This window comes from Hippichthys cyanospilos, chromosome 9, assembly GCF_059441005.1.
Source record: "Hippichthys cyanospilos isolate Australia breed blue-spotted pipefish chromosome 9, RoL_Hcya_1.0, whole genome shotgun sequence".
In the NCBI taxonomy this organism is placed as follows: domain Eukaryota; kingdom Metazoa; phylum Chordata; class Actinopteri; order Syngnathiformes; family Syngnathidae; genus Hippichthys; species Hippichthys cyanospilos.
The window spans coordinates 5,758,142-5,783,552 of NC_142377.1; the positions used below are offsets into that span (position 1 = coordinate 5,758,142).

The 25,411-nt window shown below is 38.3% G+C and overlaps 1 protein-coding gene across 1 annotated transcript in view; it reads right to left on the minus strand.

Annotated features, from left to right (window-relative positions):
* Positions 1 to 25,411, minus strand: part of LOC148418624 (metabotropic glutamate receptor 4-like) — a 207,992-nt gene that overhangs the window by 14,616 nt on the left and 167,965 nt on the right. The window contains exons 7-9 of the mRNA XM_088423271.1: positions 21,246 to 21,446; positions 4,378 to 4,514; positions 1,199 to 2,134 (exon numbers count right to left, since the gene is read on the minus strand). Coding sequence (XP_088279397.1) covers positions 1,199 to 2,134; positions 4,378 to 4,514; positions 21,246 to 21,446 — 1,274 coding nt within the window. The remainder of the gene's footprint in view (positions 1 to 1,198; positions 2,135 to 4,377; positions 4,515 to 21,245; positions 21,447 to 25,411) is intronic.

Here is a 25,411-nt window from a genome sequence, read left to right on the forward strand (position 1 = left end):
ATTTTTAGGTAATTACACTTATTTTAAGTTGCCGTCCCTGCAACGCGTTACTACAATTCTGGTCTGCTATTTGTCGGCGTCTCCTCACGGAGATGGTGGTCTGCTATTGGTCAGCCTCACTTGTTTGAAAATGGCGGAAGGGTAAAGCTTTGTTCGATTGTGAGTGGTTACAAAACCGCATTTATAGTGCATTTTACTGCTCATTCAAACTTGAATGGGTTAGCCATGGTCCCAAGATTGCTAGTGATGTTAAAGAGAGAAGTAAGAAGATGATTTATGTGAAAACAATGCTGGAGATGATCAAGAAATACGAAGCTAGCCTAGCCTAGGCTACCCTTATTCGGGAATGTGGGCATAACAAGCGCCACTTAAAGGTAAATAAATCCTCTCTATAATTTTTATTTATGATGTTTTCTGATTGTGTACATGTATATTTTATATACGTAGCACTTATTATACTATTTTGGTACCAATTTTTCATATGTATGTACAATTTTTATGTTTTTATCTGGGGTTCTAAACGCATTAGCTATTTAACACAAACAAGGTTTGGATTGCCCGTCATACGGCCAATTTGCCTTGTGACCCCAACCGCAGAACAGATTAATCTCGTAACACGGGTGCCCAGTGTAATTTTTTAAAAGTTTTTAGGTTTTTATGTCACCGAAGCCTAAAATGACCTATTGTCATCTGTCAATAGAAAACTTTCATTTGAATGTTAAGCACACAGGCCTTGACCAAGGTTTTTTTTTCTTTTTCAAGGGGGGGTCAAACGTTTTCTAACATCTTCAAATGTATGTATTGATTCTTAAAAATGCACACATGCAGCACTAAATCTCACCAAATCATAAAGCACATAGAGTTGACTGAGAAAAGAGCAACTGTATGAAGCTATAATCTGGGAAAAAGTACCAATTTGAAGAATCTAAATTACACAACAAATTCTGTTTCGTTCAACATTTTTTGTTCACCAAATGAATCCCTTCTGTGTTTCGAAACTTTTGAAGATAAGTATTTGAAGCCATAGCATTGTAAGTGCCATAGAGTTCTGACCCAATTTGTCAATCAAAAGCAATTTTGCATATTAAAACGCCATACAAATTTGGGATAGGCTACAACTGTAGGAATGGAATTCCTGGCAAATCTCCCGTATAAAAACGGTTTTCATTCAGATTCATTTCAAAAAATGTATTCCTACCTTTTCTGTGGACTGCGAGGTGCCAAAGAAGATGGGGATGAATGCCAGCCAGATAATACAAGTGGTATACATGGTAAAACCGATGGGCTTGGCCTCGTTGAAGGTCTCTGGCACACCTCTGGTCTTAATGGCGTACACGGTACAGGTGACCATGAGCAGCATGCTGTAACCAAGCAGACAGATGAGGGACAGGTCGGAGATATCGCACTTGAGCACGCCGCGGGCCATTGCCGGATTAGACGTCCTCTGATCCTCATAATCGATGATGGCCTTGGAGGGATCCACGCCAAACCAGATGCACACGCCGAGCAGCTGCACTGACGCCAGCGTGAATGTTATGATAAGCTGTGAAGCCGGGGAGATGAACCGGGGCGCACTCAAGGACATGGTGCCCTGATCAAAGATGCGGTAGATACGGTTGGTTTTGGTGAGCAGGGCGGCGTAGCTGATGCTCATACCAAGGCCCAAAAAGATCCTCCGCAGGGAGCAGATCCCCACGTCGGGAGTGGAAATCATCAAGAAGGTAGTGGCGTAACACAGGAAGATACCGGTAAGCAGCACGTAGCTGAGCTCCCGCCCTGACGCCTTCACGATGGGCGTGTTGTTATACCGTACGAAGGTGACCACTACGAAAAGGGTGGCCATGATTCCCGCCACCGCGATGAGCACCGGGATCACCGCCCACGGAGAACTCCACTCCAGCTTGATGATAGGAATGGGAACGCAGCCTGTGTGGTTCTCATTGGGACGCGAGTCGAAGCGGCACATCTTGCAGGTAAATGTGTCAGCCTGGTACTGGTAACCGTCACACCGCTCGCAGTGCCAACAACATTGGATGCCCTTCACAATCTTTTTGCGTTCGCCGGCACGACAGGCCTGGCTGCAGATTGACGATGGGATCTGACGCACGGCGCCAGGCCACTGCATAGAATGCACCTGAGAGGAAAGCACATGAAATGCATGTAAACATTCCTTACATAGATTTGACCTAAAAGTAGAGCATTTATTCAAGTTTGGTGATGACATATTGTTTTTAACAAACAAAAAAGTGTAGTAGGTAAACTTGAAACTCTGGTTGATATTCACTTCTATACAGATAAGGGGGGTCAACTTCAACTTCCAACCCCATCCTGGTTTTAAACAATTTTCTTTCACACAGGTACTTTCATAAATGCCCCCAAAGCTGTGACTTTTGCTCATCGATTAAACTTTTGCAGCCTGTCCTAGGCTTGTTTATTTTGTTCCACACAGTCAATGTCCCGTTGCAAATCTTGCTTCCAAACTTACTTGCTACAAGGCTGGAAATATTTGCAGGTCGGGCTGGACTTCCAACTCATCATGGCTTTACATTTTTGCTTCTATCGATCAATGTTACGTATCTTGTAAATCTGTCATGCTACCTTCACATCTAGCAAACCTACATAATAAGTAACTTCTCAACCTGCAGTGGTTTCCTTCTAGTCACTGTTACAATGCTTATATTGACTCCCAAGCGGTGGAGTAGTCAAATCAAATTTGAATTTCCACTTTCATGCCGCCATGTCTGTAATTAAACTCAGAAAGCTAGGAAAGTTTTGCTTTGGCTTCAATTTACCACCCCATCCTGGGTGTCTACTTTTCATTTTCTCATGCGTGTTAAGTCAATAATCATTGGAATTTGAATCTGAAAATGTGTGTACTATTCCTTTTTATACAACCACTGTTTTATACTATCTCTGTTATACAACCACCAATTTTTTCTGATGGTACCGCCAAAGCCAGGAAATTTCTGGGTCAACCCTGACTTCTCACCTTACCGTGAATTTGTAACCAAACTGTTACCATGTCTGTCGTACAAGAGCTGAACCTGGATTGACTTCACCACCCCATTTTTGTGTTTTTACCTTTTTCATGTTTTTTTCAGGCACAAAGGCAGCTTTGGCAAGCAATATGAAAAGGACTACAGATTGCAAAGAAGCAGATTAAAATAGATTTTTATAGGTTTGATGCACATTGTGTTTACATTGATCATTTGTAGCAGAAGTAAACATTTTTAGAGTGGGTCAATATAAGCTCAAGGTCGTGTGGAAAAGTTAACTTATTTGCATGATTCATATAGCTACTGAAGTAGCTATATTGACACTTCCATACCAGTTGATTCTATTTTCAGGGGAGTGGGTGTTTGTTCATAACACCCAGCCAGTAAAAAGAAATCTTCCTTTGATTCAGCAGATTTTTTTTTTTTCTGTTAAATTAGACATTTTGTAGGAACACACTAGGATAAAGCACCTGTATTTTGCTCTGCCGGGAACATAAAATAAATACTTCAGACACAGGGATGAAGTCAACTTCATTGTGTTCCCTTTGAGGCAGCTTCACTTTTTAAGTGCATTATTTGTAACTTGCCATAGTCATATCTCTGTCTTTCCATGAGTCAGAGGCTGAGCTGTACTGCATTTGTCTATGTTTGTCTAACAAATAGTGTATAACTGAAGCACGGAATTTTTGCACTACATGTATTTATGTATATCTGCACTTAACATATCATACTTAAAAATGTGAATGTGCACTATGGCACCCCTACGGGTTGAGCGTGTCTTTTACAAACACTCATATAGATAATTTCAATTTGACATTCCTAACAAGTCTGCTTTTCTTTAATGATTTCACTTTTATCCAATTGTTACCGCTATTTCAAAAGCTGCCAGTCGCGTGTAAAGGGGCGTTTAATTAAAAGACAAAGCACACTAATTAAAATAAAGCTAGCTCAACGGGTGCGCTCACCTCAATTGAAGTCAGCAGGTTCTTTCAAGAAATACAGCAGACAAAAACTTCTTTCTCAAGCTGCTTCGTGTGTTTCAACTTTAATCTCTTTTCGCCTGCCCAAGGCCTCTTCTTTATATTGTCAAAGCTTAATTTGTTTTGTTCTTTGTATGCCGTTTACAGTTACAAGACCGTCACTTCATCAGAGCCTGCCGAGCCTGCAGTGTTGCGTTTTAGAAGTCAATGACGCCATTGGGCACAGATGCTATTAAATGTGTCTGTCATGGCTCTCTTTTCATCACGCTCTGTCCAGTTAATCATTCAAGGAGACCCTCAGGATATTTACACACAGAAGAAGATGGCACCCATCAAATGATTTGTGAAGAGTTAGAGAACAAGCAGAGAAAGAAAGTTTTAATCCATTTCATATCACTCACGTTGAGATGAAGCTGATCCGTCCAATGACCGATGATCTTGTACTCTGCCGTGAAGTTTCGAATCTGGTACTGGTAGATTTCATAGCGCCCGGGGGCATCTCCGTTTTCGTTGAAGAGCACCGGGTTTCCTGCGATGCCTAGGATTGGACATATAATCATACATACATCCATTTTTTAGAGCTGCTTATCGTCAAAAGGGTTGCAGCCTTCACACGTTATTCCTCTTTTTCCTTCCCGTTTTTTGACACGTTTTAACTCATTCCCAGTTCATCCGATTCACACTGTTCCAATTTCATATTTCAATTAATCGTGCGACGACTGCTTCCATTTTCTCATTCCAATTATTTATTGTTTTCCCACAATTTCCTGTTTTCCACCCCCAAAATCCCATTGACTTAACATTGGGTGATTTTACACTTCATATTTACACCTTTCACATTTCATATTTTCAATATTTAGCTCATTCATCTCACCTTAGGGATCATACCCATCATTGCAGTAATTCATCATTTTCAATATTTTCCCATAATTCCACGTTGTTCACCCTTTTAATCATTCACAATTCATTTCCACCGGGACAGCTTCCCATTCATTCCCAATGGGAGATTTCACATTTCACGTTTTTGAGCTTTCCCATTACATATTCACATAATTTGACTCATTCATATCAACATATGGATCATTCCCTTCATTCCAATAATTCATACATATTAATATTTCCCATAATTCCATATTTCACCTCAATATTCCAATATTCATATCTGATGGGAGATTTCACATTTCACATTTTGAGGTTTCCCATTTCATATTGACAACGTTTAAGTCATTCATTAAGGATCATTCCAATGATTTATACATATTAGTATTTTCCCATGATTCCATATTTTCCCCTCAATATTCCAATATTCATATCCAATGGGAGATTTAACTCTTCACATTTTGAGCATTCCCATTTCACATTCACTTTATATATTACAGATTGCTCTTTCCACTGCCATACACTTCCATTCACCAATTAATTTGTTTTTGCAATTTGAATACCCACACAATTCCCATTTTTTTTTCAGTTTTTCCCTTATATCTTCTTCATTATTTGGCCTATTCAAACAGTTCCATGTTTGTAATATTCACATTTCTTCACAGATTTAACCCATTCAATCATTCAACATCTTTCCACCATTCAACAGCTCTCCCTTGAGCGCTTACGCCTTCACACGCAATTTCTTCAGGAATTGTTCATTTTCTAGTTTGAATATGTTCTCTTGAATGCAGATTTGCAACAAATGCTATTTGGAATGCCATCGCTCGTGTATGTCAGCCTTTCCTCAACTATAACAGATCAAACAAAATCTTTCATCATTGGTTTCTCAGTATACAACTGTCCCAAAATACGAAGCCAAGTAACACAAACAGCATTCAATTACCTAGTTTGCGTATTTTGTTTCATAGTCACGGATTTTCAGTGTTCTGTCATTCTCACGTACCATAAACAGCATTCAATTACCTGGTTTGCATATTTTGTTTCATATTCATAGATTATCTATCTATCTATCTATCTATCTATCTATCTATCTATCTATCTATCTATCTATCTATCTATCTATCTATCTATCTATCTATCTGTCTGTCTGTCTGTCTGTCTGTCTGTCTATCTATCCAGTTTTGTTATTCCTTATCAGATATTTAGTCAGAATCTATTTATTAACACATTTCTCCAAAAGTTTCTCCCAAAAGTACGACAGTTTCCTCAAACTTTAATTAACCAAACAAGCTTTGTAATTGAAAAGAAATAATTAAATCTTTTTCAAAAATGTGAACTTTTGAAAAAGTATTACAGTGAATGTACTGACTCTTAAATTGTATGGCAGAGTCTGTGTGATGGACCACAAGTTGAAATAGCTCCACAAATTTCAGGCATTCGCTCAGGGCGTATTTTGGGCCTCATCCACATCTGTTTATACTGATTAGAGAAGCGATTGGCCGCCATCATTGCAGGCTCACAGGGGGATTAAACGCAGGGATGGATGTTATCTCGCGGCACGACTTGTACCGCCATGAAAGGGAGTGACAGGGAATAGCGACAGGCGAGGACAAGACTGAGGTAGATGTACAGATGAGAGTTTTATAGGATATCACACTCCCCTTAGAAATGGTTTGCATAGGCTGGCAGGCATCACTGAGCTGATATAGCAAAGACGCTAAACATTGGCTCATATATACCAGCATGTCATAGAAACTCATGTCCCCCCCCCCCCCCCCCCCCCCCCCTGAAGAGAGAAGGAGAGCATAGAAATATGAAGATATCTTAAGAGTAACTGGCAGCTTCTGGCCACTTGCGCGATAATCAAATTAAGAATTCCGAATTTAGTTCTACACACTCCGAGATACATGTATTCAGTAACAAAATCAATAAAATGTTTGACACAAAAGTTTGGCTTTTTATCTCAAAAAGTTAAGCTTACAACTTGTAACATGTCAGCAAAACAAAAACACTTTTCGAATGGACATTTTTTTAAAATAGATTTTACATGTCAGTTTTTCTCAACCACTGAACTGTGGTTCAAGTTCCAAATTCACTTCATTGGCCCAAAAAGTGTTATTTATGCATCATTTATCTATGCCAGTGACAATAGATGTAAATACTATGACACAAATGATACACATTACAGGACAACAGAATAAAAGAGGACCATATTTAATTCTCAAAATTGTTCTTAGCTATGATTGGGTACGTAAATGGTTGTTCGTCTCTGTCTGCCCTGCAATTGGCTGGCAATCAGTTCAGGGTGTCCCCATAGACAGCTGGTATAGGCAACGGCAAGCCATCAACCCTATTGAGGAGAAGTGGCTACAAAAAATGGATGTATGGATAAACTTGAGAGTAAAAGGAGACTATTACGGTACATCTTTTGGTGACATTTTGTTTGCTGGTGTGCAATGAGAGTTTCAAATGTAAAACGTTTGCCTTGGCTCAACTGAGTTCAGGAAATGCTGCCTTGTGTGTTTTCTTTGCCTTGTCTACACAAAACAAGGCTTAGAGAAGTATGTTATTATAATGGCGGAGGTAGGTGGATTTGAAGTCGGGTTCCGTTAACTGTGAGGTGGGCGTTCTATTCACTGTGCCACCGAGCTGCCATCCCTCCACATCCACGTGAACCCAATTGTGTTTTCTCAAATACTGTGCTTCAATTCAAGATCGACAAAAGCTATGTAATTTGAACTGCTTTTATAAAATGTTACAATTACCTGACTTCCTAACTTGTCAATTCTAGAAATGTTTACTGACCGTATGGTTACCCATCGAATTAAAATCATTTATAACCAAATATTTTGAATAATTATGTTTATAATCTACCTAAGCATGATAATTTTTAAATCTAGAAAAATATCTAATAATAAATCATTCAGATCCTTCTTTTGGATTATCATCTCACAAATGACTGCTTTAACTACTGCTATTCACATCTTGATGATTAAAAGCATCACTGGTGCCACTCCCCGCTTCCCAACCCATAGCATTCTTCTCATTCTAACACTTACCGCAGTGCTACAATAGTTTGGCTCTTACTGAAGTTAGTTCCATACATTTGTTTCTGTAGAAATTACAAAAACCTTTGTAGTTTTGATGAAAGCCCTTCAATTTAGACTGCCTTTCATTCACATCTGCTCCACTGGGGTAAGTACATCTGCTGGACCTGAGTGGTGCAAGAACAACGCTTAGCTTCACTCTGAGCGCTAACAATGAAAAGCTTTGACTCGGTGTCTTCTGCTTCATCACCGTGATAACTCCGTGCTGTTTGAAGACACGCCGTAATGATATGTCACTAAAAAGACAAGCCTCATCTTTACCATACAGCAGCTTGATGAGCCTTACTGCCAGCCCAGTGAAGCGTTTAATCAAGGTAGAACATAGAGAGCCGTCCTGAGAGGCATAGCAGAGGGACTCTGCGTCCAATTGCTTCAGCTGTCAACATTCACCAACCTGATGAAAAAGCCTGTGCATTGTTTCTTTTTTGTTTTTGTTTCATACCTCCCTCTCAGAGATGGTTTATTTATTTGGAAGCCTCCCACACGTCGCCAATGAAAAGGGTGCGCGTGGTTAATTCTGCTGAGTCGTTTCTTTGTTTCATCGCTGGAGGACGCGGTGCTCTGATCCACAGCTGGGCTGACTCATCCAGATGTGGATTAGAGCTTCTGTCGGGCCTGCCTCAGTGACAATGCCGCCCACGTCACATAGCAGCCGGCCTTCATGGGAGGATTACACTGACTTTGTGTCCCAAAAGGGGGGGAATTACAGAGTTTATTAAGCACATTGACACTGTCAATATAGACATGTTCTTTTTTATATTTCAAGTCTTTTGTAAGGGCAGCACAAGCTCAGTATGTAAAATTGATGGATTGTGAAACCATTTTCCCATGAGAAATAATGGAAATTGCAAAGCTGCAAACGGTGATAAATGTGCCCTCTTTTCAGAGCAAATCCATTGATAAAATGATCAGTAAACTGTGACACAGTGTTCTTCCAATTTTAGAAAAGATAGGCAAAAATGTTTCACAATTTCTGGTTGTGCGTCTATCTAGGATGCCTGGGCTATTTTGGCATGATACATTAGAGAATTTTGTGGAAGTACCACCACTGTAATTGGCATAAAATCCCTTTTCAACTCAAACTGAATGATTTGCTGTTCAGCAACAGTAATGGGTCCATGACACTTTTTCAGGTGGTTTCTTATGATAAAATGTCCATGGAAATGTGTATTCATAAGTCAAACTGTTTCTGACAGCTCTTTGTTTAATGCCATACCTGCTTCCAATTTGGGCTCATTTGGATAAATGCCTAAGTCAAAAAATGTCAATGTATGAGCCCTGGAGTCGGTCAAGAATGGCTGCTTGAACCCAAAATTGAAAGGGTACAGCAAATTTTGTGTTGATTGATCAAATGATTGTTTGGGGTAATTTTGCCAACTAGTTAGAGAGTTTTTAAAGAGGTCGGTTCTATTGGCATTCACCTTTAGACATCTGATGCCACTTGAGACATTGTGTTCTCATTTTTATCAATGAACATAGGCATACGCAGTGAGTCATGGGTGTTAAACTTTGCGTTCTCTAACATGCTTGTGATGTTCCACTTCTGATATACCTTGAAAGATGATACATTTGTTGGACAGCCCCAAGCATCAATTGCAGTGAGAGTTTCAACCCTTTTGCATTGGTTGCCTTCTGTCACTGTTATTACCTTGAAAGACAGTTCATTCAAATAAATACTGGGTGTCTACTTCAACCACGCCCCCCAAAAACAAAAACATTATTCACTAGACAGCAGGCCAGCAAAAATTACGAATTTGCGAAACTTTTCAATAATGAACCTCTAGACCACTCTGGAATCTAAATGTAGATGATGGAGTGTACATCTATTTTTTTTTAATAAATACAAATTTAATGAACTTAATCAGCACTCTGTACCAAAATTGTATTTAATATCTGCTTTCCACATATGCCAAAATCTGTGTGTGCCAGCAGTAAGTATCCCAGAATCCCTTTTCACTCGCTACTCAATGTCCACTTCACAATCAAGCAAGAAAAGACATCCATTTGTCAATTCAAATTTTGCTGGCACACCACAGCGTCTCACCGAGGGGCAATTTTGGCTCTTGTGGCCAACTGAAGCAAACCGGAGTGATCTCGGCAGGACGCTCGTACGTCATCAATGCTGACGGGAACAATGGGTCTCATAACAAACATGTCTATGCGCCGCTGACATTCATCACCAAAGCCAGTTGGATAGCAGACTTCCAAATGGATACAACTTGTCTGTCAAACGTCACTTCAGATTCCGGTTAACAAACCTTAACAAAGGCTAAAATACCAATACCAACATGGTTTTGATAAACTAAGGTCTAGCACCTTCAAAACCTTTTTTTTTTTCTTTAATGTTGTTTTTGCAGTCGGCTGATGTAACGAAAGTTGAGTCAGAATCAGTGGATCAATGAGGTTATTGACATTGATGTCAGTGACATGAACCTCATAGAATTAATATTCTCATAAGCCTACATTAGAGCTCCCTGTATTGGGCATAATTTTGGCAAGAAAGATGAGCTTTATTTCACCCTGCTGTGTTTGTTTCTCGCCAGCAGTCCCGTGGTCTCGCTTGTATGAATAATTTAAGACTACCGGTGATCAGAATAACCAACACTATTAAGGCTAACAGCAATTCTCTTCCACATCCAGCTTATTTTTGTACTCCGGGAGCAGTGCAGACGTATGTTGGGCAGACTGTATCACCTTTCTTGCTAGACTTATCGCTCCTCCATAGAGTGTTATAGTTGGATGACGACAGCCGGAAAGAGAGTCGGAAGTGCTCTGTAAATTGGCCAGTTGGATAACGAGATGGCAAAGACATGCGGTGACTGATTAGCGCACTGTAAACTTGAACTATCAATTTGGAGTAGTTAAGCAGACTTGCTGACTAACTGGTTTAACCCAATTACCAATTACTCATTTCCAATTCCTCTTCTAATACTATTTTCCCCACAGACCTCACTTCTGACACCAGTATTCCAAAGCGTTCTATCCTTAAAAAAGATTTCACCATAGATCACTGAATCTGTTTAGAGCTGATGATGACAACCCTCTGCCTCAATGTTGGCATATCACTTTTGACAACATTTTGCTAAAAGGAGTAGTACCCAGAAGTTTAGTACTCGACAGAACACAGCTTTGTGTTCTGAAGAGATAAATCATGTATTTGGTGGCTTTGGTGGCTCACATTACAAACACAACTTTTGTATGCCTGTACTCTGTCTCACCGCTTCCCTGTTCGATATGCTGGGGTCTCACTTCTGACACCCTTTCTCAACACTCTGAGGAGTAACTTTTAAACCTGTATAGTGACTATGACACCAAAAGGCCCACGTTTTTTTTTTTTTTTTTTAGCATAATAAGAAAAGAACAGTAGTGAGCCTGTGACACAGATGGCATCATGTGCTGGCACAGCACATCACACCTCTCCAGTGGTGAACAAAATTGAGGGGAAGAAAAAAATCCTGGCGATTCAAGCGTTTGGATAATGAAATGAAATGGCCGAGGGGAGAACACGACCTGTGGTTTTTGTCGTTTTCCCTGTTCCAGTGGTAGGTCCTCTTCATTAGGGCGGAGATTCTAGGCCAGTCTGGCCAATGTTTGAGTTGTAGATAAGAAATTAGGCCTGTCATGTGGCACAAACTGCTTGTCTAAACAGTCTGCTCGCATAATAAGCTCCACAGAGGCCTCCTTCTCCTCCTCTGCCGCTGCTACATTGAGCTGCACTCTAATGTGACAACGTGGGCCCCGAGGTTGCAAATGTGTGCAAACTGACGGCCAGTTGCTTGTTCCAGGCCATTGGGGTTAATTAACTGCATGTAATCATATGCAATATTTAATGATCATGGTAGCAGTACACACCTTAAGAATTAGCACTCATTAAAACAACATGTGTTTTTTTTCCCAGCAAGGTCAAGCAAGCGGGGTACTTTGGCAAATGGAGGCATGTTTCTCTGCTACTCTGGTCATTAACTCTTAATGACCTCTGCATGGGAAAGTCATGCAGAATTTACCACAGGTACACATCACTCTTGAAGTGTGTCTTGCGTCTCAATGGCTCCATCATTGCTTAATGACTTTGTCTGCAGCTGATTCTGTTGCAAACACAGGCTCTACAGTATAGCGCATCAAATGTGTACTATAATGAACAAAACAAACAAAAAAAAACAAGAATAAAACTACTTGTCTCAATACAAGTGATTAATCATCAAAAATTGCGAGGCAAAATTTGTATTTAGGGCCACACTTTGGGCCAAGGCGCCTCAGAACCTCTCAAGCAATTCTTAATAAACACCAAAAACCACAGAACTTTACATTGGTGGATGTAAAATGGTTTTGATATGGTCTTTCAAATCTCCTGATCTCACCATAAATGGAAAATCTTTAAAAGAGCAGTAAAGAAATCGAAAAGAATTGGAAGATTTTTGTGGGAAACGATAGCTCAAACAAGAAGTGAAAAACTCTTGGCTGGCCAAAAAAAAACAAAAGAAGTGTTTACAAGTCATGATACTTGCCAAAGGGGGCAGTGCAGGGCATTAACCCTGCAGGTTGCCCTAGTTGAAGGCACCGTGTTTTGTGTTCAGTTATTTTGAAATTGTAAATGACGGAAGTGAAATCTAGCTTTTTTTTGGACATATAATTTGATGCTTGTCTGATATTTTTCCAAATTTGCTTGCTTTCTTAATGCACATTAATACTAATTTTATCGTGGGATACCCAAACCTTTGATTGCCATTGTCAAGTTTTGTTAAAACACCATGCAATCCATTATATATGCTTGATTTAATCTGAAATTTAAATCTGTATTTAAAAATGCCCCTATGAAACAACAAAATAGACAACAAAATAACGGCAGTGACACACAGTGTGAAGTTAAGAAATAAAAACAGTTGATTATATAACAAGAAAGCTTAAAAAAGCTTAAAAAAATGTTTCATCCAATATACTATCATACTTCTATCAATTATTTAAACAATTGCAATATGTCTAGGCAATTAACCTTAAATTTCTTTCTTTAGAGATGTTTGCTTAAAAACATTAGGCGATTGACAAATAAAACTGCTAAGCGACAACACAAAAATTATTTTGATCATTGTCTTTCTTAATTTAACGACAGGGTGACCCCCCCCCCCCCCCCCCCCCCCCCCCCACACACACACACACACACACACACACAAAATAACAAAAAGAAACCCAGGAATTTTTAAATTGCGTATTGGTAGGCATGAGCAAGTGGCAACCCTGCGACACGGTGACCTTGAACAAGGAAATACTTTGCCATTTTAGTAGCCATGAATCAGTGGAACAGACAACAACGTGCATTAGCAATAAAAATGTTTTATAAAAATGGTGGTAGTTTGACAGCAGCGCAGAGGAAGTTCTGACGTTTTTACAACTTAGGGCGTAATGTTGCTATTCCTTCAAAACACGCAATAAAATGCAATAAAAATCAAACAAAAATGCAATAAAATGTTGGATTAATAACTTTGAAGGGACTGGATCTGCCCTAAAGAAAAAAACAACAGGACAAGTGAAGTGCTGGTACTCCACAGAACATTGATGTTGTACGCAGGTGTGTCTTATGGAGCCCACAGCGTTCAATTCGTAAGTTTATTTTATTTTATTTTTAATTTTTAAATGAATATGAAAAAAAAACTAAATTACTTTTTTAAAATTTATCATTTTCTACAGCATTTCAAGAAGACTCCATCTACAGGATGTCATTTTTAAAAGATGAAAGGTTAGTTATTTATTCTTAAATGGGGTGTTTTAAGGTTTCAATTACTATGAATAAAGTAAATTTCTTCCATCACACCTGGTTTTATTGTATTGTTAAAAAGGTTCCATTTTGGGTCACCCTGTACAAATATTTGCCAATACAAGAGAAAAATTTCACTTGGGAAGATTTCTTCAAACAAATAAAGACAGCGAGCCAGAGAACACTCATCAATATCTTAAGCGAAATGTATTTATACTACCTACAACTATAACATTATCGTAAGTCTTTTTTAAGCTAAACATAATTAGAATCAGTGATCAAACTTCAAACGCAAATGATAATAGATAAATAATGAGATTTTTATGCAAACAACTGAAACTGGGAAGGGAATTGGGCCTACTCAAATGGATTGGACGGAAAGAGAAATTCATTCTTGGAAAGCAAGATACAACATTCAAGCAATAGAACAATAGAGGGCTTACAGCGATATGCAAAATAATTAAGAAACGTGTGATGATTCAATTTCAAAAATGAATTTATCCTAAAAAAACAAAAAAAAAATGTTTAGGTATCTCCAACTCTGAGATTATTACCAAAGGCAAATAAAGGTAGAAGAAGAGGAAATTCATCCGATGATTAAAACATTCAAACAAGCAAAGACCCCAAAACCCAAACAACATTAACCATGTATAAATGTTTGATGGACTCCAAAAATGGATTGTCAATATATATAAAAAGACAAATGGGAAAAGGAGATGAATGAAGAAATTCTGGAAACTACATGTGGAGGGCTCACACAAAAACAACTCATTCACAGTACTGGCTAAATTTGGGCCATTTACACATTTTCTGGAAATGTGAAGTGATCAAGTCTTTCTGGGTAGCAAATCATTCATCTCTTTGTGGAGTTCTGCGGTACGACATATAACTAACATGTTAAGTGTTGTACCTTGGTCATGTAGAAGAAACTGTTTGTAAAAATGACCGCCACTTGACTAACAATCTTCTTGCTTCCAGAAATGACTAAAGAAGAACACAGATAATTTTCTCCAATATACAACAAAGTTAAACTTAAAAAGTAAAAAGTAAAAAAAAAGCCTTTTCTCCCTGTGCTTCCAATTTCCTCATATATTGAAAAAAAAAAAAAAAGAAAGAAACTGCGTGGTAGGTATATTAGACATTCTAAATTGTCCTTAGCCCTTGTGTTTGTGAGAGTAAAAATGGTAGGTTGTCTTTGTGTGTCATGCTGTATGCCACCTATTGCCTGAAGACACTGGGATAGGTTCCTGCGACCCTTGTGCGGAAAAAAAGGGGTAATTCATCCCCTACCAGACTCAGCTCTACCCTTCACTAACATTTAAAAATGGCATTCATAATCATGAGTTGAAGGCATTGCTTTGCAACATGCAAAGATTTCTATTCCAACTCGCTGAAGAGGTGAAGCCTCTTGTATACGCTGCGGAGAGAGAGTGACTATCGCTGCTTTTCCTGAGAGAACAAACAGCCAAATTGTGTTTGACTTAATATTAAACCTGAAGACACAGGCATACCCCCTGCAAATTCAATATTTCAACAAGCATGCACTAAAAGTTTTTTAAAATGATCAAACGATGTAGACAGCATTAGTAAATCAATTCATACAATTTTTAAGAACCCTTTTGAGACTACCTTATTGAGTTTCATGCATTCACCGTGATGAGGTGATGTGCGGCTGTGATCATTTTAGAGGAAAGCTGAGAACGCGTTTAAGGACACATGATGCCATTTGCAAAATAGTCAAGTCAACAGATGTTGATTGGGGTGAGGTGATTTAGATTTTAATCCTGATACTGTCGTAATATAGTATCACTAAGTCAGCAATTGCACGGGTGTTTCTAAAAATCTATTTCCCCACTACAGAATGATGAAAATGCTGTGTCAAAAATGAAAAATGCCTTGTTTGCTTGCTTTTACGTTTTCATTTTTCAGTATCGCGCAAGATCAAATGCATTTTTCCCATCCTCTGAGTAGGTTTACGATTGAAAAGTGGGGAACAATCCCTGAAAAAAATCTGTGACCTAAAGTGCACTTTGCATGTCAACAAAAGGCAGGAGGTATACTTTTGAGTTGCATAATTCTTGCACGTAGAGAAAAGCGAGACGTTTGCAAGCATTAAACCTGTTGAAGGACTAAAAAAAAAAAGACCAAAAATAAACAAATATATGCGAGAGACAGGTAAGACTGATGAGAAGCTGCTTTTCTACTCTTGACCAATTGAAGTGAGAACAAGTCTAAGGAGCGTCGCAGTGAATGTGTTTGAGTATTTGTTCTTTGGCGGCTGCTGCTGAATAGGCTGAAACTGAGCTGTGAAATTGATTCGGGATAAAGTAAAGGGGCTCTGACTCTAGATTTGTCAGTGTGGAAAATGTTATCGGCGAGAACGTAAAAGAATCACACAGATATTAGCAGACTATGAGAACTATCTGGAGATTATGTTCCAGCTTTTCAAAAAGGTTATCTGTCATCAGCTAGCTTAGCGTGCACCCTCCAGACAGTGTGCTGTGATATAGCAGATAAATGGGTTTTTGCGCCAGCGACTCCCTGTGAGCGCCTGCTTTGAGCCAGACTCGCTCTTTAAGGAGCTTTTTGAAATTTCATCCGCATGAGAAACCCAAGAAGCCCATACTTTGTTGGCGTCGTCATTATTTTTAGCGACTACCCACCAAAACTGCTGACAACTACACACGAGTGTAACAATAGATTTTTGCTGGCTCTTTCCCAAAAATGAATCACCATAACAAGAAAAGTGATCCAGTTCAACATAAGAATTACCACTTATGTAAGCCTAACCATAACTTTAATTAAAAAAAAATACACACTACTAATAATCTTTACACAGCTCAAATTTCCTTCAAACTAATCCTAAACCCTGTCACTTATTACACTCAATCAGACTTCTAATCTTAACATACTCATCTTGAACCCAGTCCTTACTAATTGAAACTTTCACCAACTTTTCTAAACCTACTACAACAGAAGGACGGGATCATGGAAATGAAACTTTTTGCACACTAACAAATGTTATACAATGTAAATTTCTCATCCTAAACACCACCAAAATGTTACTTTCTTTTCTTGCTTGGTCTGCGCTCTCAGCTCCGGCCCCACACGAGGAAATAAAATGGACCTGCAAAAGATGCAATGAAATCAGCACAATGAGGAAGGCTCCTGTACTGCCTCCACACCACCCCGTACCGTCTGTACAGCATGAACACATGGCTATATTATTTGAGCAGCTGTGCCTATTTTTACTTGGGATTTTACACTGGAGTTGGGCACAAGAGATTTGCATCGAGTAGGCCAACTCAACAATGTTTCTTTCGTTAGTTACAAAATTTTACTGTAGAAAATGTAGAATTGACAAAAACGAGTTTTTGGAAGAGCATTACCTGACAACCAGCAATTAGTGATCATCATTTCACGGTGGACTGCATGGTGAATCTTTGCAGATACAAGAGTGGATTTGCTGTAAAATTACCATAATTACCCAATTATAAGACTTTTTTTTTTTTTCCCCCAAAATGAAGGCCAAAGGTATGGGTGCATCCTATAAACAGGACCTTAAAAATTAGGTTTGTTTTTTTGTGTCAATTACATTTGAGGAAGACTCCATCCATTTAGTCCAGTGTTTCTCAAATGGGAGAATGGGCACCCCTGGGAGTACTTGAAGTAACTTCAGGGGGTACTCCAGATTTAAATAAAAACATGCAAAAATCATTTAAAAGAAATTATTGAATTCATGAAATGTTTCAGGAAAATATGGGTCCATAAAACAAATTTTATGTCAGTAGGTTATTTAATTTCATTGTTTTAAAAACCCACATTATCCCCCATATATATATATATATATATATATATATATATATATATATATATATATATATATATATATAGGTATTTATATATATATATATATATATATATATATATATATATATATATATATATATATATATATATATATATATATATATATATATAGGTATTTATATATATAGGTATTTATATATATATATATATATATATATATATATATATATATATATATATATATATATATATATATATATATATATATACTATTATAGTTTATTATGATAATGATGACAGGTTATGTTAGGCCACCAGAGAAGGCCTTGCTGGCCCTGACGGTCAACCACTGCTAAAGTGTATGTGTGCGACAAAATGTGGTGTCTTGATGAAGAAATCAAAGTTGCTAAAAATTTGGTGCACTTTAAAAAGATCACTAAAAATCACTTCCATATATGCAATATATGCAGAAGAAGAAAAAAAAGTTAACATTTGATAATTGTTCTTAACTTTTTAAGTTCCAATTTCACACTAATGTAAGAATCTATTATTTTGTTTCTTCCATATACAAGATGTAAATGTAATATGAGTGATGTGAACAATCTTTCATTTTTTAAGTCATTGTTGATGAACTGTATATCTAACACGGCTTTAGCAATTATTTTGAGAAAGAAGGGAAAGATACTTCAACCTACTCCTTTGAGTATCAACTGTACGTTTGTGTTGTATTGTTTCCTATTGTGTTAATATAATGCTAAAAAAAAAAAAAAAAAAGTGGATCTTTGTGGATAAAAAAGTTCTACTTTGACAGCTCCGTATGCTGTTTGCTTCTGAGTCCAAACGTTGCTTCTCTTCTGACAAACACACATTGAAAAAACAAAACCCTGGGCTTTGTCCAAACCTAACCATGACCACACAACTCATAATCACAAACCTGACACAAAACGAGATTGTTGCTGTTTTTTTTCCCATGAATATACATTTACCGCACGTTTCATGTATCGCCATTAAACTGTTCTGTAAATTCAGTCAGCATAGAATTCACATCCCCGACAAATGCAGTTGTAGCTCTTGTTATATATATCTGGACAGTTTCAATATCTTGGTGTGAGCTGATGCAATTATATGGAGTGCTCTGTAGTGTAACCTGGAGGCAGCCTGTCCAATCAAATGAAAGCTCCATGTACACTGTTGAAATAAATTCATTTAAGGTTTGATGGATCAATAAAGTTGTGTTGTGTCTTCTCTCTTCTTAAAAGGACATGGTGGTTTCATACTGTAGCTAAGACTTCCTGGGAGGTTATGTCAACATGCCTGCTTGAGCGCACGCATGCACACACCCACACTCACACACCATTACTTCAAAATAAGTTTTCACTTTCCTACGATCAAATAATGTCTAAGGCACATGTTCCTGAAAATATGATATCAAACTTTGGACTTCTGAGCTTCCACACTTAAGGTTTTGAAAAATATCAGTGTGGACATGGTGTTAGTATAGATAACAGTGCAATTGGGTCTTTAGGGTATCTTCCTGTTTGGTGATGGTAACTTTTTTTTCTCTGGTCTCCCAGGCTTTTTTAATCACCCGCCCCTCCAAAAAAAAAAAAAAAAAAAAACCTCAAAAGGGGCCGAATGAAAGTCAAGAGTCCCTTCAGGCAAGTGTCTCTGCTTGGCAGATGTCTGGAGACTCCAGTTAGCAAGATAAAAGGGCCGTGACCCACTTTTAATGGTCACTACGACTTATTCATTCTCAAGATGTGTTACTGAAACCCATGTACCAATGTACAGATTCAAAACTATTGCCAAAGAAGGAACACTTCACAGCCAATAGCCAATAATTCAGGCTCTTACATCAGTGATGCTCCATATCTAGTAGAAATAATTGTAGTCTTACTCAAATTATGTGATAGCATACTGTACTTACTCTATAGGTAAGCAGTGAAAGCCCAAGTAAGTGATAGCGGTTAATGGTAATGTTACATTTTATTTTAGCACTAAAAAAAGCACCCGTTTATGTATTTATTTTTTCTATAATCTACTTTGAGCGCAGACCACCAGTTGCCCATCCCTAGTCTAAAATATTTCTTGTATGTTCTCACTGTAGTGAAAATTAGGCCTGTTGCACAGAGGCAGAAGACAATGTGACATGTATTAGCAGTCTTTTTAAATCAAAATTTCCAAGTAAGAGGCTCTTCTCTTTGCCTTGAATAGTTTTTTAAACTCCCTCACATTTATGGATTAAACATTTAATTGACATTCTGCCAAAGCGACAAGTAGATATTAATTAGAATTGAAAGGAAAAAGATAGCTCACACAGAGCACGACTTCAAATGAATAATTTATCTACACAAATGCTGCACAACCCACCCGCCCACACATGCATACGCACGCGCGTGCACACTTGAGTTTGCGTGAAAGAATAGTAATTGTCTTAAATTGCTTACCCCCATTTTTTTAATGAAATAAAATGTGGTTCAGCTGAGTTTCTTGTGTGAATAATTAGTATGGAAGTCCCAGCTACAGACTTGACTGATAGCTAGCAGGGGAACATGCAAAAAATATCCTACACAATTGAGGATGATGTCATGTACAATTATGCATAATGCTTCAAAGTCCGACTCATTTGCTGAAGTGGAAGCTTTGCGTGCATGCAATCATTCTGGTTTAACCCTTTCACTCCCGTTGGGGCAAGGCGTCCCCCAGCTTTTCAAAAAATGGCACTGGGCATAGGAATGCTAGCAATATCATGAAATACTATCCCAGCGGTTCATTACACACCTTTCTACAGATTCTGGTGGCATTTAGCCACTCTCCCATACACAACAAGCCAGTGGAGTCTTGTGATTTACCGATCTAGTCCTGCAGAAATATACTAATATACTGTATGCTATAGTTTGTGTCTTCCGATAGATTACATTGATGTACTATGTATTGTAGGCGTTTGTTGATAACTTCCATTTCTCTGGCATACTGTTATTAATATTATTATTATTAATACCAATGTGAACATGAATATGAATGTTAACATTGATATTAATATTAATACTTTAAAATACCAATGGGACAAAAAATCCCAGGGCCTGAAACCTAATCTTTGGAAATGGAACTTTCTTGAGTTAATTTTCCAAATATCTTAGACTCATAAACAAAAAGTATATGCCATTAGTTTGTTTTTTGGGGGGGGGTAATCAAAGGGTTAAAAAGAAACAAAACAAATGTGAAGGTGATTTTTTGAAAACAAGTTTTAACTTCTAGGGCAATATAGAAAAAAATGCAGAAAAAATGTAGAAAATGCACAAACCTAAATGAACATTATCTTATTGTTTTTTGTTTGTTTTGTCACATGTCAGAATATAAACCAAAATGTTAATCCTAGTTATTTGAAGTAAATGCAGTTGTTTGATGCAACACCGATAAAATGTAAACTTACATTAATTACTACAAACATTTGGGAATACTCTGCAACAATTCAGGATTTGGACAATTTGTATTTGAATGAGATACCTAAACAATTAGATGATTATAAAAACTATTTACTGACAAATTTGGTAATTGATTGATAAATCAATTACTTAATGCACCTCGACTTCAGTTAGAATATAAAAACATAAAACACAGTATTTGTGTTCACTCAGTCCCTCTGTTCCCTAATGACTGGGTACACCTGTATTAGAGGGACAATTTGGGCACAATTTGCATAAGTGGCGTGCCAACTCACCTTTAAAGTTGAGTTGGCGTATGTGCTTGAGCAGGTGCGTGCCATTGATAGGGTCCATCTTGGCGCAGAGGCCCACCTTGCCCGGGCACAGCTCCTGATGCATGTTGTGCAGTGCGTGGGCCATGGAGTACACGGCATCAATCACAAACTGCACCTTTCCCTCCTGCTCATAGTTGGAGTCTTTCCCGATCCGCTCCTGATCTGTAAGACAGGCGTGACATGACATGAAATTAGTGTGATTAGGGAAATTACAAGGCAAACCTTCCAATGATTTAATGTTGTTAAAGACTGACATATTCAGGAGCGGTCTGGAAATAGACTGGCTTTGAGTAAAATGGTCTACACATCCACCAAGGCAACTTAATCATTTAAGTCAAGTACAGTATATTACGTATACATTGCCAATTTATAACATAAGTGAAGTTTCGTTCAGTGGTCAACTGCAAAATTCCTCATACGTTAAAATATTTATGAGGATGAAAAAAAAATTACAATGGGTGCTGGACTAATCCATTTGCTGCGGAGTACAGTAAATGCTGTACACAGTATACATTTAACAGTTACGAACAAAATAGAGAAAGCGAAATCATTTCCTTGCTAGAGGTAAACACATGTTTCTACCTGAGCCAATAGTTGAAGTCAATATCTTGCACCTATATGCAACAACTTCATTTGTCGCCGTGTCACTTTGTGGACCAGAGTGGTTTGGACAAGGCAATTCCACGCCAACCTGTTCAGAACGATGGGGTACCTGCATCGGTCCTGTGCCGGTTCTCTTCTTGTCGTCGCGCAGAAAGGGCCTTGCCTGCCCCAATTAGCCGGAAGCTAAATATGTGTAGGCGCTGCTGATGAGAAAATCAATTCCAATATGTGTAGTGTAGGTCGGAGATTGTTTTTTTTTTTTTTCTTTTCCCTCCCTTCTGTCCTGGGGGAAATCTTATCACAGTGAAGAGGGGGGAAATCTCCTTCTTGTCTCTGCAGGAGGATTACATGGATTTGCCTGCAAATGACTTGGTTAAGTCTCCATGTTCATTCGCCATTATCTTTTACCTACAGTACACACTTGTCATTTTTCATTAACTTTAAATTCTATAGCTCTAATGGATCGCATAAGCCATAGTTGGGGTTGGAATTCACTTACAGAGCCAATTTGGCACGCAACAAATTGAACATACATTTGCTTAGATAATCCACTCAGTGAAATTACGTGTGATAGGAAGGAGTTCATTAATCCTGACCCAGGCTGTTGCAAAGCCTTTTTTCTCGCTTTTGGGATGCTGATTGGTTGCTCAGAGGTGCACATGGTTTGCTCCAAGAAGCCGATGCAACACGCCAAACCAGACGCATTTGCCCCTGCCGCAAACCCTTTGACAAAAGACATGTGGATTAAGTATCAAATAATTAGCAGCAACGGGCTAATCGCTGAGTTGCAGCTACTAATACGGCACTGTGGAATGGAATTGCCAGTCAACAATTGCCAGGGAACGCTGTGGAATAAGTACTGATTTTTTTTTCTTAGTGTGTGTGCTCTTCAACTCCTTTGACGAAGATATTTTATATAAAAAAAGGCACTTGGTGTCATCAACTGGTGTTGCTCTCATTCAGACAGCTAATCAGATCTGCTGTTGCCTTGGAGACAAAAATGCTGGTGGGGAGGTTTCTTTCTTTTTCATGACTGTTAATGGCCTCAGCAGCATGGTGGCCAAGTCGCTGGCAAGGCTGCCTCACAGTTCTGAAGTTTGGGCACTTTGGCTTCCTCCCACATTCCAAAAATATGTGTTTGGTTCAGTGAAGACTAAATCGCCCATAATTACACTGCAGAAACTTCTATCCAACAAAGTTTGATCTCAAACCAGATTAACACGCTTGAAAAAGCCTCTTACTGGCTGTTCAAAGAGAGATGAAGCAATGACAAATGTGTTTTACATGACAAAAATTTTCTTTGGATTCCTTGCTACTTAAATCACTGAATTACCAAATAAACACAAATAGAGATGTCTTTTTACTTCAAAATGTGATACGCCACAGAAATGCATTTGAAAAGATACATTCTATTTGGTCAACTGCAAATCTGCAAATGATTAATCACTGTTGATATAAACATTTTTGTCTCTTTTTAGGAACTGAAGACCACAAATTGCTGGCAAATGAAGCTTGTTTAACTAGTTGCATTCATCTTGGAAAAAAGCAAGCCATGTCTCAACATTTTAGATTAGTCAATAATTTGTAATCGTAAATAAGTAACACACAGGCATGTGCACTGACTGTCAAGATTTTTGAAAAAATATTAAATGTAATCAGATATTTGACGCCTAGAGCACAGGTGTCAAATCCCGGTCCCCTAATTATTTGAATCAAGTGTAAACATGTCGTAGGCTATCGCCTGTGAAAATGGAATTTTACACCTATGGTATTGGTTTAGAGTTAGGGGTCTGGGGGTACGTGACCTGACTGCAAGGGTCCGTGAAAGAATTTGGGTGTTTTGGAACTGATTTAGTTCAACTTTAAACAGTTACAGATCTGTGCCTTGTTTGGCTTAGTCTTTATTTTTTGACGCGTCTCTGGCCGATGTTGATAGCGCATTAATAGTGCGCTGTCTGACTAATTGCTTGCTAACAAGGCAATAAAGCCAGCAAAGCCAAAGCAACATTTTATGTTACAATACTGATTTTACGAAAATAATTGGCAGCAACCTGTTTTTGGGACAACCGGTTTGTTATAAGGAGGTGTGCAATATTTGTTTTCTAAATTTTAGTATGGCTAAAAAACAAAACAAAAATATGTGCTGTGAATTTGAATCTGTTGATGAATGAAAAGGGCAATTAAATTATGTTTTTGTCTTGTTTTGTGACCGCAAACATTTGCAATGGAGGTCCTTGGAAAATTTGCTTTATAAAATGGATCCCACACCCCAAAAAATTTGAGAACCCCTGCGTTATGGAAATATGAACAAATGTACTGTACCTGTTCCATCACATTTGAGTTTATATTTAACCAAATGTCACATCTGACATTTTCTTGCGGTTTAGATGAATGTTGAGACATACAGCTGCAGAAATACAAAATAAACAATTTCATTTAAGACAAGATGCCAAGAGTGACCGAAGATGCCATGAATATGCTGTCCAGTTTGACCTTGGGACATTCTCCAGGCATCTTGAGGAGTAAATTAAATTGCAGGCAAAACACTTTTTCTTTCAGGGCCATTTAAATATAACTGAACTGCTTTAAACCTTAATTGAGGATCCTTGACTTGGAAATTTCTGCGTGAATGGGTGTTTGTTTTTCCTATCGACAGGTGTGAAAAAGGACCCCTCCCCACCATCATTTTGTTTTTTTGACCGTAATCACATTGCGGTAAATGTTAAGTGTTTGAAAAAAAAAAAATCAGGTAAACATTCAACATTAACAACATATTTCTCTGTGAGTACTGTTTCCAATCATGGCTGATCTGTGTAATTATTGCCTTTCATATTCATACAAATGCTCCAAAGGTTAAGTGGTCTCATTATTGCAATTGTGTGCACATTTCAAGTCACGAGCCTGATCCTTCACTTGCATATATGAATAAAATAACAATCTTTCTTTAATCTGTAGTGGCCTTTGATATTATTATTATTAACATTCACTTTGAAGCAGTTTTAGTAAAAACAAATCATTACATATGCTAAATACTTCTTATGATGAAGTTATGGACTCATGCCTATGCTCATTCAAGCAGTTTCTAACGTCTGGTTGTTTATCATTCAACCGGCGTTGCCATTTTCAATCCTCACTTCAATCTAAAAGGTGCGAGACCCCCCCAAATCAGCAATCGTCACTCCGTCTCATCCACATCGCCGTTCTAACAATCATCCCGTGAGATTTTCAAACCATCATCAGAAGGGTACGGCTGCAGTAATTAAAGGGCCACAGGGGCTTTGATTGGCCACGGTTTAGCCGAGGTGAAGAAAAAAAAAAGCCTCGGGGATTCTGTGAACTAGTGTGGGCGGTAGAGCAACGTCGCTCCGGCGGGGCCGTCGACAGGCCACCCACGTCTAACTTTCTATCGACGAATTCAGGACACTTTGCTCCTCAACCTCGTCACCGTCTCGTGTAGGCTCCCGGGTCCCGGGCTTTCATGACGGTATCATTCTTTCAGAGGCTGAGTTTGAAGGGCAGCAATG